A 12,766-nucleotide genomic window follows, 5' to 3' on the forward strand; every position below is an offset into this window, starting at 1 on the left:
GCACGCATGCCCATATTAATAAGCCCAAAATTACTTTTAAGTGGACATGGGGTTAAGTGGACATGGCAACACGGGGAAGCCCCTTACATCTGTTATACGTGTAGTGACAGGCAGATGGCGCCAATGCAACTTACAGTAAACCAAATTAGTCAGGAGCTTTAAAAAAATGGGCGCTAAATATAAGTTTTATTTATTATTATATTATTATTATTTATTTATTATTATACATGAACCGACTGTCAAGTCTAAGAGGATTTTATGTATTGGGATGAGAGAAGGGATACTATTTGAAAGAAAATGCAAATGAAATTTCAAATGAACTGCCTACGTGTGAAATTGCCACAAGAGGAAAAACTTGTTTCTACTAAGTGGCATGTATATGTAGCCTATAGCCTATAGGGAAAATAAATCTCTTCATTTGAAATACGGAAATAAAACGACGAATATTCCATTTTTAACTCATCATTTTGATTGATTTAATATTTCTGTGTGAAATTGTTAATGGAAGCCGAAGAAGGAATGTCTTGTAAATTCGAACGGGTCTGTTGTGAAGTCTCGCGCGCTGGCCGGACTGACCGCGGCTCACATGTCCAGCGTGCGCTAGAAGCGAGTCCGTCGTTCCTACGCGCGGGCGCGTGCACACACACCAGTACGTGGTGATGGACACACACTCACACACTTACACATGTGATCACGCCCTCATTACCTTGCACTCTTTCCGTTTTCCAAGCAACCTTGCATATGACCGAGAAGCCCCAAAAAGGCGTCAGCGCTCCCGTCATGTGATGCCGATGATATTCAAACTGGGATTACGCACATACTGTAGACCGCTATGCCTCTGCACGTACGACCTATCATTACGCAGCGGATATTACTTATTATATATGATTAATTATTGATATGTATAATATATTAATGTTGAAATGTAATAAAGGAATATATTAAGCATAATTTGCCATATTCCATGCTGTTATTAAAGTAAATGGGGGAACATCAATAGGCTACTGAAATTCGGGGTTTTTTCCACTCAGTTATATGATTGTTATAACTATAGTATAATGTGTATAATGAAAATGTATTAAAAAGGCAACACACACACACACACACACACACACACACACACATATATATATATATATATATTATTATTATTATTATTATTATTATTTATTTTATTTTATTTTTTCATTGTGGTCTCTGACTTTTGGATCAAACTGTTACGCATACAAATAGCAAATAAGGAATATGTACAGTCAGCCTTTATAAAAGTAAGCTCTTCAGGGTGATCATAAATGGGTTTATTTTGCTATAATGTGGGCTCACTATAGGCCTACATTGTCCCTCTTTTTATACAAAATAAATAAAATGTTTGAAGAATATATAAGGATAATTTAATCAATTTAAAGTATTTTATTAGAACATACGCTGAACTATACGAGTGGCCAGTTATACTGCGTCTCTATGGACAGCGGTCATTATTCAGAAATATTTGGCCGATGAATGACGCAATTGACCAATTAAAATCAATTATTTCAGAGAGCCATGTAATGTACTTGCAATAAGAGGGATGACTGTTTGCTCATGCGATTAAACAGTAGCCGTACCGCTTTTATACAAAATATCTAAACATAATTGATACCAGCACTCTGCAATCAGAGAGTGAGATCTCTCGTTTTACAGAAGCTCTTACAGTTATCAATAAGTCGACATCTGCGCATTGAACTTAAATGAGACACTGGACGGCACACCACTATAGTCACGCCCATCGCAGTGACTCCGTCCAATGGCATGAGTTTCAATCTCACTGCGTTGCCAAAACTGACCGACTGCTGAAGCTGTTCGTTAAAACTGGGGAACGGTGGCGTCCGTGATCATTCATAACGGCAAGGGAGAGAACTTGAGAATCAAGCCGACAAATCAAACAGGAAGCGGAATAAAGCAGTGTGCATTCGTAGGGACTAGAAGTGCGCTTGGATATAGCATTCTCTCTTCGGCGTCTTTGTGTTCTCACTGGTATCACTGAATGGGCAATACTGAAAGTTTTATCAGCGAGTGAGTTTCTTATCCATTCTGCGTCCCTTTCCCAATGAACCCAACGCACTTGGAGACGAGTGGCAGACTAAGCATGGGATTACTTTTGTGATGTGGATTGTAATAGCTTTGGAAGAAAAAATTGATCTACTTCTCAACAATGTGAGAGGACCTGCGTCCTGGATTCTCATATTTCTGGATATTCTGAAAATAATCGGCAACAGCTGAGAGACGTTATAACATATTTTCCGTGGGTCTCACGCTCTCTCAGGTGTCTGCATGCGTGTTGTGAGACCAACATGGGATTGTTGTTGCCCCTATAGTTCGGACCCCGTGTGAAGAAGCCTTTACTCATGTCTAACTTGCTTTCTGAGACCTTTACCAATGCGTTTGCTAAAGTCCGCCTATCATCGGATAGGGTTTTAAAAAGAGTTATTCGCCTTATATATTCAATCATGAACTTTGCCGTTCGCGTGCTCCAGTTATTTATTGTGACGCTTCTGTATTTTTCAGCTGTCAAGGTAAGTTGTATATCCCTATGCATGCATATAGAGTAAGACGCAGACGTATTGGTTGAATATGAAATAGTGTTATTTCGAATGTAATGTCTGCGCCACTATATTGGACGTCCTTGTGTTTCCCCTTGCGAGGTCATTGACCATGTTTTGCCAAGCTCTTCAAAATTACGTGAACAAGCCAATCTGATCATCACACATTGAGCCATTTAACACTATAGACAGGTTACAACCGGGGGAATCCAGCGATATACGCAACCCAAGTTCATTCAACTGTTTGGAAGTTTGTTGTCGATTTTGGTGAAGGCCCTATCAGCCACCTTAGTGATATTATTACGCTTTAAAGGCGCAGCTACAGTATACAGTTCAGACGGACCGGGCACTAACATATCCGGCCTCAGGAGACCACAATATAGAGATATAAATCATTAGGTTGTGATTTCAGCCTATCTTCAGAAATTCTTCACCAAATACTCTTATTCTCGATGAAATTCATCGAGAAGTGCACGTGTCTCCATGGAGCTTCTGCAAAATCTGAAGTGTGTGATCTGACATGTTCACAAGTCTCTAATGCAGAGTTCAAGGCCAGTTTTGATTTGAGACTAGACTCGTGACAAAAGACTATCAAGGCCAAGTCTAAGTCAAGTCTCAGATCTTTCAAGGCCAAGACTTAAGTCCCTTTTTAATATAGTTTTCTGTATACTACAGGTTAATGCCATAATTGTTGATATGTGCACTTGAGTAAAATTATATATAAAAAAAAAAAACCGTTTAAATATACACACACACACTAATAATCATTCTTTGTGAGAGCTAACCTTATTATGTTTTTTTTTAAGAACTTTGACTTTAAAATGAAATTAGGTAATTTGTTGCATCATCCTAAAACTTGAGTAATGATGCCGTGGTGAATAACTAGTCAAACCTGTTAGGACTCTTGATTATTTATTGTGAACAAATATGTATAACTGAACAAAGTCTTTAAATATTAATTTCTGTCAAAAATTTCGTTTTTTTTTTTTTTTTTTTACCACAGAGTGCCTACATACCCAGGGAGGGAGGCAAAAGCACATATGATGGTGAGTTTCTGCTTGAACTCAGTGGTGTCATCCAGAGACTGGACACATACAGCGCCCTCTGGTGGATGGGTTAAGGAGGGCAATGCTGTGCCTTTAATCAAACTGATACTGTATCGCTTAGGATAAATTGTTGTATTTATTAGAAGCTCACGATCCAGTATGGTTTGTATTACATCTCCAATCTCTAAATCTCCAAGGGATAATTTAGATCACGCATTGCCAAACCGCTCATTGCTCAATACCGCCCATTGCTCAATCTCTGTTTAACCTAGAGAACCAGACTACACATTATTAAATTACAATACATTTGTGCTTTTCTTCTTCATGTAAAAATAGAGACTTAAACAGCTGTGCAGAATAAACACACAGGCTACTTTGGGGTCTTTTTTTTTTTAAGTAGGTCGAGTGCAACACAAGGAAAATGGACACCCCTGTCAGTCACAAATTCCTAGAAGGGCTCCCTGATTTTCAAACAGTGTTTGCCATGAAAAAAATGTCCAACTCTTGGCCAAAAAGGTCCTACGTTTTTGGCAAACAAACGACCAAGTAACTGATTTTCCTCTTTTTTCTCTTACTTGCAGTGGTGCCATTCATGGAGGTGTATAACAAGTCACTTTGTCGTCCTCGGGAGGTGCTGGTGGAAATTCAACAGGAATATCCTGATGACATAGAGCATATCTTCATACCGTCCTGTGTGGTTCTCACCCGCTGTGCTGGGTGCTGCAATGATGAGATGATGGAATGCACCCCCACCGTCACATACAACATTACCTTGGAGGTCAGAGACCCCTAACTTCCAGACTGTTGCTCTCTTTTTCTCTCCCTTTTCTCCCACTATCTGTCTGAATCTTGTTAAGTCTACTTTCTGGAAACCCTACACTCCTCTACTGTCTCCCACACTCAAACCCTTTATCTCTCTCTTTTTGGCCAAGCTAGCAGGGTTTCTTCTGAATGAGAGTAGCCAATTTTTAGGTAGTGTTGAATGTAGCTCTTACTTAAAGGGATAGTTCACCCAAAAATGAAAATTGTCATCATTTTACTCACCATTTATGAGTTTCTTTTCTTCTGTTAAACACAAAAGAAGATATTTTAAAGAATGTTGGTAAGGAGACAGTTGACGGTAGTCATTGACTTCCATAGTGTTTTTTTCCTACTATGGCTACCGTCAACTGTCTGATTACCAACATTCTTTAAAATATCTTCTTTTGTGATAACAAAAGTTTCATTTTTTAGCGAACTGTCCCTTTAACAATAACACTGCCTTATATGTCTATGATGTGGTGTTTTAATGTTTGTTATTGCTTTTTTCCTGTAGATTAAAAGATTGAAACCACTCCGTCATCAAGGTGACTTTTTCATGAGTTTTGCAGAGCACAGTGAATGCCAGTGTCGGTAAGAATCCTCATTTCTACACTCACTCATACATACATATAGCTACCTAAATGTGGTCAAATAATTTCTTACCCATGAAAGAAAACCTTTTCCATTTAAAAGAAAAAAAAAAGTTTTTATTGTATTTTTTACTTTTGAAGACTTTACTATAAGGACGCCTGTCCCTAGAGGAAGGCTGTCAGATTCAGCTAACTTTTGAGGACACTTCTTTATGCCATCTATTGTCTGCTCTATAATTGTATTTCTAGCTGTATTAATATAACTGAGGGGTGTTAATGGATGTTTGTCTGTTCTGTTTTGTGCTCACAACAAACACGTTCACTTAGGTAATGTCTCGCTCTTTTTGTTGCTCTTTCAGGCAGAAAAAAAATCTTCCAGAGAAAAGAGAAAAGTGAGTGACATTGTTCTTGTGTTTGTGTGTATGAGTGTGTGTGTGTGCTTTTGCTCTCGCATTATTTTGTCATTTTCCCCTCCATCATTCTTGCATTCATTCTTGTTTCCTAATCTCTCTGCCTTTATCTCAGTCACTCTTATCTCCAGCTAGGTGTATTCCTTCTTGTTTTCCTTTTCTCCCTGATCCTTTCATCTAAACTCGTTGCTTTTCATGTTACATAAAGCCATAAAATCTGATTGTGAGAGAACAGTGGAACTCCTCACTGTTGTTTTTAAATACATGGTATGAGGTAACAGGTGATTTAGATCTTGAACATCGTTAGTTGCACCATTGTCAAACTAAAGCTAAGCTAAAACTAGGACTGGGCGATGTAATGTATGCATGATATCTTTGCTGGCAATATAAATTCAAACGACATTGTAAATATCTCACGACAATCAGTGAATGTTGTGATCACTTCTGATTCAACAATTTGTTTATCACTCAAAAGTATACAAATGAATATGTCTTATTATACATATACATGCTTTCTAAATGTTTTTCATTTAGTGAAATAAAAAACACTTTAAAAAAAAGCCTTTTTAAGATATATTGCCCTGCCCTAGCACAAGACCAGAACTACTGATTTTGTTAATCCAGCCTTCTTCAGTTGAACTGAGATACTCTCTGACCCTTACACCATTATCTGATCTCACTTCCTTTTTGATGTCTTCATGTCGTTGCACATTGCTCTCTCAAGTGTAAATTCAGTCCCTCAGGTGTGTGAAGAGCTGCGTGAACAGGTGTGCGAGTTTCGCCCTCTAGTTCAGTGCCCTCACCCTACATTCATCCTACCGTCGGCTAAGCTCTGCTTTATGATTTGAGGTTCATTGAGGTAACAGAGATTTGTCATCTCTGAAGTGTTTTTACGTCCGGCGATAAGATAATGTTTTCAGCATTTGTTTATGAGCCCGTTTCCACTCCTCAGAGATACTGCAGCGGTCAGTCAACCCCCTCTCCGATGCCTCCCTCTCACCAGAGAATGTGGGCCGAAGTGTTTGAAAGTTTACTGAAGTTGAGGGTGTTGATCTTGTGGCTGATGTGTTATGGGTCAGAGGTTATCTCTAGGGGTTTAAAAAGTTTAAGTGCTTTCTGGTTCTGGTAAACAAGTGGCCCAGAGGCTGTTCTACGACAGAGCACCGTGTCCACAGACACCGATGACAATGATTGAATCTGATCTATGAAAAGAATGAATGTAATCGTATAGAGAATAACCAGCCTGATTTGTCAGCTGCGTATAGCAGTAAATTCATCTTTATAGTCCTGACGTTCGTTTTAAAGAGCTTCAACTTCCTATCGTTTATAAGAGACGCCTATGGAATGATTTTTTTTAATTAAATGTTTTCAAATATTTTTTGTGAATATAGCATATGTTGGTCACCCTGCTCTCTGCTTATTTTCATAGAGCATTGAAAAACCCATGTTGGTCAACCACTAATGCAAATAACCTTAAAGAGATCGCAGTACATCAGTTTGTACTCTGATTGCGAGATAGGGGAAAGTTCACATTCTTGCTGCCTGACGTGTCTGACGTGATATGCCAGGATTCTCAGCTATCTGAAAGATAAATGTACGTGTGTGTCGCTAATACTGAGTATTGATTTGCTGATTGATCAGTATTGTCATTATAATGAAAGAGAACTGTTGACGGTTTCCGTTAGACTTCACTAACATAAAAGAGTGAAATCTCGCCAGTAGACTTTGAGCTTTCAGCTTTGGCTCAGTTTGAATCAGTTTGTCTGTGTTTTGCACCAGCCAGGAATCCTGCTAACATTAGTGTTGCTTTTGAAGATTTAATGCCTTGTTTATTTATTGAAACTTCTTCGTGAGAGAGATTCTGAAGTATTGGCGAATTTTCCCAGAGCCTGGCTGGCTTTTTATTTAGAAATCATGTCTCACGCCCCTGGAGCTCGCTGTCGTGTCAGGCACTAATACAAGAATAAGAAGAGAAATATGTGTTTTAGTGGGACTTGTTTACTGATGTTTCCATCTGGATCATTTTTAGCACTACGTTCACTGCAATCTGACTGTGTGGATGATCTTTTGCAACAACTCCGATTCAGTTTTTGTTTTTCGATGTTCTTCTTTGTTTGTCATGTTCCCTTTTCCAGAAAACCCCGGAAGGGCAAAGGCCAAAAGCGAAAGAGAAAGAAAAACCGTGAAAAAAAGCGGGATTTGTACGTCACCTCTGCGTTCGCCTCCTCTCACCTGCACCTGAGTGTGGCACTCTTGGTCGTCAAATTAATTTGGGAGGAGATTTTATGCCTCCTTTAATCAGTGTATTTCTGTCGGACGGTGTTAATTGCCATTAATCCATCAACTCCTCTGCCACTTAATTAAAACTGACCATGCCACAAAACCACATGCTCGATTTCTGCTCTCACAGAGCTTGCCTTACTAATGCAGAAGCACATGCTAAAACTATTGACATAAACAACGTTTGGCCAAATTGTTTATGAATTGTTTTTGCAAAAGGTACAAACCAGTAGAGTGCAACAGTGACTGTCCACTTTTATAGTCAAAAGTTTTCCCATTCAGTCTCCTTAGGCATCTTCGGTAAAGCGCTCTAAGCCTTTAACCAAACCATTCAACTCCAAGATGAATCATAGGAATACAACCTTTGATTTGAACAAAGCAAGTATTTGGAAAAAGTAATCTCTTATGAGAGAATCTACTATTCATTCCATGCAGCATTGTGAATGATGTAATCCAAACAAGAGCCACAATACACTAACAAGTCTGACAAGTCATTAATTGTAGGCATAAAGAAAAATGTATACAGACGATACAATATGCAAAGTAATGACATATATTGGTTGTGGGAATGAAAACTCCTTGGATTTCGTCATTAGCAGTGCATTATGGGAATGGACAGTCAGTGGCCTCAGAAGCAACCTAGCAAAACGAGATTTGTTCTCATTTCCAAGGTTGGTTCTCACGTTCTCTTATTGGAGGATCTTGCTTAATGATTGTGAGTAGTGCAGCGCTTCATGGTAATTCAGAAATGAAAATCGCTTAACTTCCTCTGAGCTCATGGTAGGTCTATCTGTTTTTCAATGGGGGAAATGAATGGGATTTCTATTTCTGGAGCCGTACAATTGCGCTCTATAGTTTGTGCCACCTAATAAATAAATCAAGCTCTATGATTGGAGGAGGTGAGCAGTGGGGAGGTAGCCGACATAAAAACTCACCTGACCCACTCCGCATGGCTTTCTGTTGATGGTACTAATTTGTCACAATAATTCTGTTGGAATCATAACCTTGTTTGTGCCGCTTCCTGTTTTTGGAATGTGAATTATTGTTCTCACAATTTTTCATTGTATTATGACCATCATCCTCACATTGTTCTGTCCTCTCTGACTTATGAGAGGGATTGTGTGAGATATTTTTTTTTTTTTTGAGTTTTGTTTTGTCATGCTGAGTGAGCTCTGCCGCACAGCATTACGAAAGTCAAAAAGCCTGTTTACTTTGGTGTTTCTCCCAGTAATTGGAAAGTGAAATGTATTTCAAAGAAATGCGTACATGAGGACAGTCTGCTCCTGTGAGACTGATGCTTTTGAGGTCAGTATTTTTCTGAGGGCTGGGGTTTGGGTTTTCATATAAAAATAAATAAATAAATAAATTAGATTTAAGGCCTGTCGAGACAAAGACCATGAAAGTGTTTTTGTTTGCACCACAACTATTCACATTGAATTTATGACATTCTCTGAGAAGATTTGGATTTCAAGTTTGGATGTAAAATCTTATTGTGACTTAATACTAAGAACATCATTGAGATGTGGTGCTCATGTAGGTATAAATCTGACATTTCCCTAACACAGTCCTTTTTCCTCACAATATTCCTGTCCTTTTTTCCTGTCAAGAAAGTGGCGAAAGCACATAAATGGGTAAACTATAAGTCTTGTGCATGTTTTTCATGCCAATCGTTCTTTGTGTAAATAGGCCTTTACACTGTTGTGATTTAAAGTCAGGTCAGGGTTAAATGTAGAATTTAGAATGTGGTTTTGATAAGCCTGTCCTCAGAGCAATATTGGCTTCAAACAAGGTCAGTTGGCACAAATGCGTGTGAATCATCCTCATGGAGTCCATCATTTCGTACTGTACATGTGTCCTGATGACCCTGATCCAACACTACAAGAAGCAATAAACTGAAACACTGGATTCTTATGCACTGTTCTCTCTCTGCCTTTTATTACAGTATGCTTTTCTAAAATGGAAAGAGTGAAAAGTTTTGATTGTTTTCTTGCATCAACTGAGCTTGCAGGTGCATGGCCACACATCCTGCCTATAGCTTCAGCTATTTACACTCTACAAAACCCCCTCGGACCCTCAGAAGGGGCGAAGCCGTGGTACCAGACCAGGGTGGCTCAAAAAGTGTACTGCTTGACTCACTGAGTGCCTGTGTGTGTATGTTTGAGTGAAAGTGTTTAATAATGGCCATTACTATGTGTCAGCAGTAATCTCCCCCAATCCTTCTCCTTTTCTCTCATTCTCTCGCCCTTCAGTAGTCAGTGTGAGCCTTGCTGTTCTACATGCTCTGAAAGGAGAAGAAGGTTGTTTGTTCAAGACCCCGAGACGTGTCAGTGCTCCTGTAAACACTCTGAAGCCGACTGCAGGTCTAGACAACTAGAACTCAACGAAAGGACCTGCAGGTGTGTTTGTAAATCTACACTTTTTTTGTGTGTATCTACACATGTTAGTGCAAGACTAGTCCTGTTTTTGTATTGTCATAAACATCCCTTGACAAAAGATGTGTTTAAAGCAATAGTTCAGTCAGAGATCAAGTGAATTCTGTCATCATTTACTCATCGTCACATTGTATCAAACCCTATGACATTTTTATGACAACCTGCCCTTTTCCCTTGAAAGTGTTGGTTGCTGCTTCTTTAAATATAAGCTTTGTCTCAGATCTTTCTCCTAATCAACTGAAAGATATGTTGATATATTGAAAGAATGTAAAAATGATCTGGTTCTGGTAATCGTTGCATCTTGGTAATTCAGAGTACAGTTTGAGACATTGATGCATCTCTTCTGAAAATGTAGGAGACATATGTAGGATACTCTATTTGTCAGAAGGAGCCTTTGTTTGGCAAGAACCTTGAGCAAAGGTTTAATCTTCTTCCTGTCTAGGAGAAAACAATGTTATAGAAATTTCATTTGTGATTTTTCTACTTACTTTCCCAGATGTGACAAACCAAGGAGGTGAACCGAACAGATTTCAGAATGGACTCTGACATGAAGGAATATTTCTCCAATAATTCACAGCACTTTGAACTTTCAGCTTTGAACTTTGGTCTCATTTTTCCATCACGGAGATATTGAGAGAATGAAGTGAAGGGGTTGGGAGAGGTGGGGGGTTAATAGTCAATGAAATGCTCTGTCTGTATATTTTCATGATTTTCATGTGTGTATTAAGCGAACCGAGAGACTGAAATCACAGGATTTGATTTGCTGCTAAAGGGTCTTCGCAAAAGACCTACGTAAACGTTTCTGATCTTGGCTGGCGTGCGTAAAGTCGTACTCAAAGTCGTACTCAGCGAAACACATCACTGGATTTGGGTCTGCTGTGCAGTTTTTCATGTGAATCTAAATGTAAACGAGCGCAAACAAAACATTTGGAGGACTGCAAAACTGCGTCAGCGTCCACTACACGCTGTGGAATCATTCCTCCAAGTACGTGAACACTGAGCACAATGCGTGTGTTTTTAGAGATGGACAAATGACTGGAGTTTTGATGGTAGACCGAACTGATTCTGCTGTTGGAATGTCACACAGTGATGCCATGGAAACCTGCTGGCCGCTGTGGTAAATGTTTGCACCAGAGCTCTGACCTTGACGAGGCAAACTCGAGGATTTTGGTCATATTCACTCCTTAAAGGGATATTCATTCTTTGACATGTTTGGAAACCACTTTGAATAGATTGTGTGATTAGATTCCATGCTTTCACACTACTGGGGATTTAAAGGGATAGTTCACCCAAAAATGAAAATTCTGTCATTATTTACTCACCCTAATGTCGTTCCAAACCAGTAAGACTATCGTTCAACTTCGGAACACAAATTAAGATCTTTTTGAGCTTTCTGTCCCTCCATTGACAGCTACGCAACTGACCCTTAAACGAATCCATATGAATAGAGTGGTTTAGACAGAAAGCTCTCAGATTTCATCAAAAAGATCTTCATTTGTGTTCCGAAGATGAACGAAAGTCTTAAAGGTTTGGAACGACGTGAGGGCGAGTAAATGATGACAAAATGTAAATTTTTGGGTGAACTATCCCTTTAAGATGACAATTCTGTTCTAGGTTTTTTGTTGTCATTCAGTCTTGGAATTTTAGTCCAAATCTATTCCCCCAAACAATTCAGTAATTTATGATTATTATTATTATTTTTTTGAATATTTTCAGTATTCTATCTCTTTGTATTTAATTTGACCTATTTATGTGCAGTGTTATGTTAAGATGGATCTTCTTGTCCTTTTTTCGTCTGCAAAGCTCCATGGCTCTCTGGAGAAAAAAAAAGCTTTTCATCCTGTTTTATTTTCCGTAGATGAACAGAGAAACATTCCTATAACTGATCAGTGAGTTATGTTGCCAACTGCCTTGACTTTGCCGCCTTACTGCAGATGTGTGTGTGTGCCGTGTGATCTCTAACAACTGTGTAAATGTGATTTCGTGTGTATACGAGGCTAGTGTTTGTGTGCGTGTATGTGTGAGTACGTTTGGCGAAACCGTCCTGACGAAACCGTCTTGATGTCAGTGTGACATGCGTATTGAATAACAATATAGCAGCCAAATGTAAATATAGGCCAAACTCATGTCACCATTTACTTCTACTATAATAAGATCTAACAAGCTGAAACAGTATGCTCAAATGTGGTCTGGTTTGATTGGAGTTTTACAGTTTAAACATTATTTATTTACTCTATGTAAATATTTGGATATTAACATCTTTTTGTGTCTGTGTAATGTAGTACAGCATATTTATTTTCAAATTATATTGCCCTTTTTCTATAAAATTTTGTTTGAAAACGTTCACAGTTTTGATGCGTCTGTACTGTACGATAACGTGAAAACACCTCAAGATCATAATCTTGATTCATTTATGATTCCAGAAGCATCATTGCCATTCAGGAGCATGTATGATATTAATTCTTGTAAACTTTTGACTTTTACTTTTTGTGGACTAATCGCCTTCTGCAAATAATTTGGTTTAATCTGAAAACATCAAAGAATTGATCCCAAAGAAAACAGGTGTATGATGCTCCTGCATGTCTCGATTGTATCCATACATACTGTACCGTATTGCATTGGCCACAT

At 38.7% G+C, this 12,766-nt stretch overlaps 1 protein-coding gene across 4 annotated transcripts; it reads left to right on the forward strand.

Annotated features, from left to right (window-relative positions):
* Positions 1–1,810: 1,810 nt before the first annotated feature.
* On the forward strand, positions 1,811–12,482 carry vegfab (vascular endothelial growth factor Ab). Of its 4 annotated transcripts, none has more exons than XM_084111694.1 (8): positions 1,811–2,552; positions 3,583–3,625; positions 4,207–4,403; positions 4,941–5,017; positions 5,376–5,408; positions 7,562–7,627; positions 9,956–10,102; positions 10,635–12,482. In XM_084111694.1, exons 1-8 carry the CDS (start codon positions 2,385–2,387, stop codon positions 10,654–10,656), a joined length of 753 nt encoding a protein of 250 aa, XP_083967820.1. In that variant the 5' UTR covers positions 1,811–2,384; the 3' UTR covers positions 10,657–12,482. The 4 variants fall into 4 exon arrangements, with proteins under 4 accessions (XP_083967820.1, XP_083967817.1, XP_083967819.1 ...); XM_084111691.1 differs by having other exon boundaries at positions 9,959–10,102; XM_084111693.1 differs by lacking the exon at positions 7,562–7,627 and having other exon boundaries at positions 1,813–2,552; positions 9,959–10,102.
* The last annotated feature ends 284 nt before the right edge of the window (positions 12,483–12,766 follow it).

The sequence above is a fragment of the Abramis brama genome (assembly GCF_963993115.1).
Source record: "Abramis brama genome assembly, chromosome: 4".
Lineage (NCBI taxonomy): Eukaryota > Metazoa > Chordata > Actinopteri > Cypriniformes > Leuciscidae > Abramis > Abramis brama.